The sequence below is a fragment of the Meleagris gallopavo genome, chromosome 11 (genome assembly GCF_000146605.3).
Source record: "Meleagris gallopavo isolate NT-WF06-2002-E0010 breed Aviagen turkey brand Nicholas breeding stock chromosome 11, Turkey_5.1, whole genome shotgun sequence".
NCBI lineage: Eukaryota > Metazoa > Chordata > Aves > Galliformes > Phasianidae > Meleagris > Meleagris gallopavo.
The window spans coordinates 22,759,611-22,767,443 of record NC_015021.2 but is presented as its reverse complement, the minus strand read 5'-3'; the positions used below and the strand labels follow the sequence as shown (position 1 = coordinate 22,767,443).

Below are 7,833 nucleotides of genomic sequence, written 5' to 3'. Positions count from 1 at the left end.
GTTGATAGGCACCCAAAAAAGCTGCCAGGGCACCTGGCTGTCTCAGCATTGTGTCCTCACCAGTGCCTGCTAAATAAACTGGCTGCAGGTGAGGAATGGCTTTTTGGGCCACAAAATGAGCAGAGGATGCAGCACCTGCACTATGAAGACAGGCTGAGGGAGCTGGGCTTGTTCAGCCTGGAGAAAAGAAGGCTGTGGGGTGACCTCAGTGCAGCCTTCAGTACCTAAAAGGGAGCCTCAACTCTTTGAAAGGGGAGATAACAGCAGGACAAGGGGAAATGGTTTGAAGTTGAGGGAGGGAAGATTGAGGTTGGATGTCAGGGGGAAACTCTTTACTATGAGAGTGGAGAGGTGCTGGAACAGCTGCCCAGAGAGGCTGTGGATGCCCCGTCCATCCCTGGAGGTGTTCAAGGCCAGGCTGGATGGGGCCCTGGGCAGCCTGGGCTGGTATGAAATGTGGAGATTCATGGCCCTGTGTGTGGCGGGGGGGTTGGAGATTCATGATCCTTGAGGTCCCTTCCAACCCAGGCCATTCTGTGTTTCTGTGTGATTCTTTGCTGTGAAGGTTACAGAACACTGGCACAGGATGCCCATATGTGCTGGAATCTCCTCTGGAGATATTCAGAATCCCCCTGGGGGCTTTCCTGTATGACCTGCTGCAGGGAAATTGCGTGACAGGGGAGCTCCAGGGGTCCTTTCAACCCCTAACTCTACAACAGGCTGCTCAGGAGAAGAGAAGTGCTGTTTATCTGCTCACAAAAGGAAGAATGAGCTCGCGAGACTTGTAGATAAAAAGAGTGTATATGCTATCTACAGTGTTTATATTAAAAATAATTAATTTTAAACATATTTCAGTTGTAAGATATTCCAATTTAACTTTCAGGTTGTTCCGATCAGCATCATTGTAAATTCTTCTGTCCTGTAAGATAAAGAAAATGATGTTGAAAAAGGAACTGATGCACCCCAAGGAACACGTGGATGGCATTTGATTCAGTACAAGTCACTTACTTCTGTCAGGAGAAGACGATATAAACCATCAGGGCACAACCCACGATCCAGCCAACTGCAAGCAGGATGGGTACCACAAGGCGTGAAAGTGGGAGCTGGGCTGAAAGAGGAATGATCTTTTTCAGAGAGGGCATGTTACATTGACTGTGAATTCACTGCACACAACAAAGCAGTTATTATCACAAAACAAGAAAGATACCTGTGAGCTTGGGCCACATCTACAATTGCTATTTTTGGCATGGAGTCACCATGTCTTGGCAGGCCTGCTATATATGCATAACAAAACCCAAAGCCATTTCCACACTCTGGTTTCTGCAATCAGATAGGTGCAAGGCTTAACACTTCCAAAAGAAGCAGAGAGCAGAGATAGAAGCACTGTTCTGTCCTTGGCCTCCACAGGTCATCAGGAGAACATCTGGACTGAATGGAGTGCAGACTCAGGTTCAATAGCCTGAATGTACATGGACCTGCACATTTTAGAATTCTCATGAGCTTGGTGACAGCAAATTAAAAATACTGCAATTATATACATATATATACTATAAACATATATATTTATTTATACTATATATATATATATATATAAAAAAATACTGTACCTGATTAATTTAAGATTAATGTGGCTGGAGGCACAATGAGGGGGTGCTGAGTGAGTTCTCATACCCCAAAGGGGTGCTTGCCCAGGGCTGTGCCTCAGAGACCCATCTCAGCACTGTGTGTGCAGTGCCTGGCTTTGCCCTCTTCTCTGTCCTGTCCTACAGTGAGACAGGGTATTCAGTGCAAGGGTTTCCCTTAGCTTAAAGTAAGAAAGTAAGACATAAACTATCTGCCTTAGTTGGGCCACAGAAATCTGATGTCTGGCCTGTTCCATCCACTAAGAACTAAAATAGGCTAATAAATAGCTTGGAGGCAAATTGAGGTGGTGGTTCTCCGGGAAACACACAGAAAGCAGGAACAGCCCTTATAGATGTGTGCCTGCATAGCACCAGAGTTTCAGAGACCCTTCTAGCAGTTTGTAGCAAATAGCAGAAGCTTGCCAGTAAGCAGCACATCAACCTTAGAGACTGCATTAGTTACCAACATATTGCAGAATGCAAACGTACAACATTCTGCAGTTAAAAGACTCCCAGGTTTTTGAAGGGATTAATAAATAATGTAAAACTCTCCACAACACCTGCACATTTGACATCCAGTAGAGAGACTTTGGAGGGATGCTGAATAATTTAAGTCTTTCCATATTGCTCTTAAAAAACCCCACCCAACACAGCCATGGCTTGCCATGGTATTCCATGGTATATCTACCAAGTGGGAAAGAGCAGATTAGTAGAAAATCTGCATATGCTGCCATTAAAATGTGAGACATAGAAATAGCAACCATGCAGCACAAGGATACAATCTTGCTGTGCAATGGAGTGTCCTTTTGCCACAGGGGAATCCTTGCTTGTTTCCTGTAAAGAGTGTTTGACTCTGAGTAAGAAAGGTCCTTCTGTTGGGAATCATTGCTCTTTCATTGCTGTTTTTTCTCCTGAAGATCCTGTTACAAATAAAGGTCTGGACCCCACTGGGGCACATGGAAGAATTTTGACAGAGCTCTGCTCGCTGCCAATATATCTGCTGGATATGGTGTTTTGTTATGTGAGATCCACTTTAAATGCAGAAAGGTAAGAGGAGCAAGCCAGTGCTGACGGGTCAGCAGGAATGCTGGGCCAGCATTTGTCATGGGCAGCAAGCAGCTGGCTCTGAGCGATAGAGTTTCATGGGAGCCATTAAGAGTACTTGTGTTTCATTGCTCAAGAGCAGAGATGACTATGAGATCATTTGCTCTGATCCCCTGCATGTCACAAGACAGATACTCCAGGTTAGAGTAAAGCAGCTGTGTGAAGACTACTTTATGCCACAAGCAGGGGATGCTGAAGCACAGAGCACAGCACATGCACAAGGCTGGGTGCTAGGCTGCATGAGACATCCAGGGTAACCTGTCTGCAAGGCATCACTCAGAAAGTGGCAAACTCCTTTTGGAAGGCTGCAGAAGAAGGTGGCAGTCTGCAGGCTTCCAATCTTTGGGAAACTATCCTAAGCCTACATCTGACAAGCACACATCACCCTCCCCATGGAGCAGAGCTGGGCCACCAACAGCTGCAAAGACAGCATCTGCACTGCCCAGTGTTCGGTGTTCAGGCTGAGCTCCGGTGAGGGGCGGTGGGACAGCAGCAGGGGAGCAGCACTCCTAAGGTAATGGAAAGAAATCTTTACTGACCCCTGCAGGTAATCGGCTGCAATCCTAAAATGTGAGGATGCATTATAATTACTGTTATAATGAATGCAAATGAGAGCAGGATTCTGAGGGAAACGAGGGCTGTCGAGGAGAAACCATGAGCATTGCTTCTAAACAGGAAATCAAGCCCAGCTGCTGGGCTGGAGCCCAATGAAACCAAAGGATGAGTCTGGATGGCAGCAAGAACAAAGGAATCTTACTGTGACCCATGTACACAAAGCTGGCATTCTAGGTATAAATCACTTTCTTTTTCCCCCACTGCAGTAATTTTTCTCTATTTCAGACATGAATTTATCTCAAAATAAGCAGAGAGCGGCAGGTCAGAGTGGCAAACACAGCACTTCTGTGCTACTGCAGAGCTTCTCTACCCACAACAGAGCGCTGTGCCTTCACAGATCAGGAGCCCCAGAATTGTCCATGATGTACCACAACAATGTCAACTGCTGGTCAGCAGAAATCTGGGAAGGAAGGAGCACACATCACCTGCACCATCCTCCAACTCTGCTGGCATTGGACACAGGAAGCATGTGTCCATGCCTGGTGGCACAGGGAGCCTGGGACTGTCCCAGGGTTGCACCGTGCCTTAGATGGAGCAGACAGGTGTCCCACCACCTCTCCACATCCGACACTAGTTGCCTGCATCCTGGCTGCCAGCTCCAACAAACCAGTTTTTCTGAATTTCATGCATGCTACCAATAGAGCGTGGTGCTCTAAAACCCAATTTAAAGCAGATTGGACACAGACAGGCTTTTGTGCTGATGGCTTTTGCCAGCTTCAGACTTGAAAATCACACAAACCTGGCACCCAATCTTTCTGTCTGGGTTTCCTGGCCGTGCCAACCCACGCCCCAGTGATGCCCAGTCCCACAGTGCCAGGCTCCCATTGCTGCCCCAGGCTGTGGTTGGCTCCAGCCTGGCTCTGTGTCTCACCTATGGCCGCATCGCTTTTTTTCTTTTCTTAAGCACAGACATAATGATTCTACCAGTGCTACACATGCATCAGTACTAATTCACAGTGGAATATCAGTGTATTTTCCATGAACACCAATGAAAAGAAGGATTAAGAAATGGCATTTAGTTCCCAGTTGCACCCAAGCTCAGCAGCATTTCACTGTCCTTTTAGATACCAGTGGTAACTGTGCCACAGACAGGAGGCACAGTGTTTTAAAAGCTACTGGTATACCTATGAAGGTGGATAAGTTCCTCTTACAATAAAAGCACTGCTGAGTAACTGTGCACAGCTGACACTGTACATAAGCACACAGCTCTGTCACCGTGCAAACCTCTGATGGTGAGCCAAACAGAGAGTGACAATGAATACAAAATGCATTTTTATAAACTCCTTTTCTCATCTTCAGTGGAATTGTGCTCACAGCAAACAGTGCATTATTAAAATCTCATTTTACTCTGCCTTTGGGCTTTGCAGAGTTAAAATCTAAATTGCTTTGTGTTCACCTAGCATTGTGCTCAGACTGCAGCTATGCAATAGATCTAAATTACTGTCAAACGTAACTCAATTTCCATGGTTCAGTTTAATTACATTCATCAACTTAAAATCACAACTACAAAAACAAAAGAAAATAAAACGGGTAGAATTCAGAGGCAGGAAGAACTCGAGCTACTTTAAGCTCACCGCTGCTAACAGAACTAAGAAATCTTGGTCTTTCTTACTGGAAAGTAATTTGCACAGCGTCACTGAACAACAATTAGTTCTACACGAAGAGCTGAGCATTCTCACCTCATGCTGTTCACGTTCATGACTTTTAAGAATACACGGCTACACTGACTTTTAATCACGCACCTTACCTGGCTCTGCCATTCCTCCCTCTGCCGGCTTTATTGACAAGTTTTAAGGTTTGCCTCTGCAGTTGTTCTCGTGAGCCCTGGGATGCTTTAAATAGAGCAATATTTGGAACGTGCCGCAGCTGCTTTGCTCACTGCCAGTTTTTGGCTATATGCTTGCAGTTGTTTAGAAAGGCAGGAGTTCAAGGAATTGAAGCTCACCTCATCCCGTTCCTGCCATCACACACCTGTTTTCAAAGAAAGCTGAACACAGAGGGGTCCTTATTTGGGGGGAGAGAGAGAGAGAGAGAGAGAGATGGGGGCAAGGACAGCTTTAACAGCTAGGAAATACTGCATGATAAATTTGTGCCATGTTTATGTGCATACACATATTTAGTGTATTCACTCCAAAAGGTCATAACATACAGACATGGGCTACAATTCCAAGGGAGGGATGATTTCATCCTACAGAAAGTACAAAGAGGTTAACCAAAAATCATTGCAGTCTGCAGTCTCTAATTCAGAAGAGGAAAAACATGGAGATGAGTGCCAGATCTCTGTCAAAAGGGTAAAGTGCACATCATCAGCTTTCCCACCCACCACATAAGGAGAGCTCCACACAACAACCACTTGGAGTGACCCCAGCTACAGTTTCTGAGCAATAAGAACTACTCAAAGTGCGTTGGGAGAACCAAGAATGTACAGAACAGCCAACGGAGCCTCCATGGTGCATCACATACCTACAGGAAGCCCCAGAGCCTTTCTTTGGGCAGGGGAGGACATTTATCTGACTTGTAGCAGCTTGGTACATCATCCCACTCCAGAGCTGTGCGCAGATAGGAATGAAACTGGGATGTTTCCTGAGTGCTTCCAAAGGGGAAAAGAACCCAAATCACTCAAAAGCCATTGCACAGAGCAGGTGCACAGGGCATCTAATCTGGACACCTGCAGAACTCAGAGGGGTTCATCACGTTCCCTGGGGAGATGAGGGAGGGCTCAGAAACACAGCGTGCATGTCTTCTAAAAGAGATTATCCCTTACTTGTGTGCTTGTTAATTAAATACATAAAAAATTCAATTCCTGTTACCTCCCGGCTTCAGTTATTTCTTCTTTTACAGTGGCTGTGAAGATCACATCTCCCTTGGAGCTCCAGTTTCAGGCAGCCTACAGAAAGGGAATTAAACCAAAGTTTGAGCCTAGATCTCAAGGTGGATAAAAAAGAGACTCTTCAGGGCAGCATGATCAGACCTGTCCTAGAGCAGGATCGTAACCCATGTACTGAACACTGAGATGCCTAGAACTGCGGTCAGCAGGCACGGGCACATCCCTTCCACAGCAGCCACCCTGCAGGGATCCCTGCCCACCCCCTGATCCCATGGCCACAGAGGCAGAGCAGAAGGCTGAGGGTGTACGCCCAGTGCTATGTCTACAAAACAGCTGGAGAGACAGCCTTCAGAATGCCCATAGGAAAGATAATTAAAGGTCTGCTTATTTTTTTCAGGAAAAATATATTTTTGTCCTAGAAGCAAAAATGGAAACCGTGGCCCCCAGGCTGCATGTGACTTGCATACATCTATGAAATATTTTCATTTGGGATGAACAAAAGAAATGGATAGCAGTGGAACATTTTAAATACAATTATTTGTGATCAGTATCTTAGAAACGACGTAACATACACAAAGTGACAGAGCAGCATTCAACTCTGGCAAAACTTCACTGAAGACAGTTGTTTTACATCAATGATGAATTTAGCTTTGTATAGATTGGTTTTGTTGCTTACTATAAACAGTTCTCATTTTTTGGTCCTCTGAGTTTGGCATGAATTCTAAGATGACGAGCGCAGAACAACTGAAGCCAAGCCATGCCACCTGAGGCCTTGGACTTCTTCACCAGCTGCTGCAATGGATACCCTGACCAACCTGCTCCTCAGCCACTCCATGCTCTCCATCCCTTAGGCTCCGTGTTTCTCTCTGTCAATAAGACACCTCACAACCTGTACTTTCTGAGGCACTGCTTCCAGCTCTGCAGATCCAACAAACATAGAGCTTCACTGTCCTCCCAGTACCACCAGGCCCACACCAGTCTGCAGACTGCACTTTTCCATCAGCTTTGGCATCACCTTAAAACCAGCAGACCTATAGGGAGCTGCTGCTTTCTAGGGATTCCAGTAGGGATTTGCTGGCTTGAGGCACCCCCGTCCCCATGGGCAGTGCACAGGAAAATCTCCACGAGCCCCACAGAGGATCAACAAAAGCCTTCCACTGGGTTTTAGAGTTTAAGCAAACATTGCATTAATATCAGCACTAAAACAGCATGTTTCTCAAGTACGGAACTTTCAGGTACTGAAGATCCCAGAAGGTCCCACTGCTTCCAATCCCCTGCAGAACAGCTCTCCTGGAAAAACACTCATCCTTCCCCACACTACATGAGAGAGCTGCTTCTCTGCTTGCCCAAGGTGGGTATACTCCTACAATTATAACGTTTCATGGCACAATGCACGATTTGCTGTCTCGTGTCATTCTGAGACACAGAATAAAAAGTGAGTTAGGCTACACTCCTAGCCAAGCTCTGCAGCAGAACAACGGACTTTTTGGGATACAAGCCAATTTGTTGTAAAAAGAAATATGATTCCATTCCCTGTGTCATGTTTTATTAAATACAAAAAAACTCTGATGCAATAACTTCATTGGCTGCTTAGCTGTTCCCGTAAAAATGCTATCTGTTTTTGGTTCTGCTAATTATATATATACATCTGATCTAATGGAAATA

The 7,833-nt window shown here is 45.6% G+C and overlaps 1 protein-coding gene across 2 annotated transcripts; it reads right to left on the bottom strand.

Annotated features, from left to right (window-relative positions):
- Window positions 1-389: 389 nt before the first annotated feature.
- Window positions 390-5,298, bottom strand: STRIT1 (small transmembrane regulator of ion transport 1). Of its 2 annotated transcripts, none has more exons than XM_031555030.1 (3): window positions 1,208-1,524; window positions 1,009-1,108; window positions 390-919 (listed from the first exon to the last, which is right to left on the bottom strand). In XM_031555030.1, exons 1-2 carry the CDS (start codon window positions 1,224-1,226, stop codon window positions 1,014-1,016), a joined length of 114 nt encoding a protein of 37 aa, XP_031410890.1. In that variant the 5' UTR covers window positions 1,227-1,524; the 3' UTR covers window positions 390-919; window positions 1,009-1,013. The 2 variants fall into 2 exon arrangements, with proteins under 2 accessions (XP_031410890.1, XP_031410891.1); XM_031555031.1 differs by lacking the exon at window positions 1,208-1,524 and adding an exon at window positions 5,089-5,298 and having other exon boundaries at window positions 401-919.
- Window positions 5,299-7,833: the final 2,535 nt, after the last annotated feature.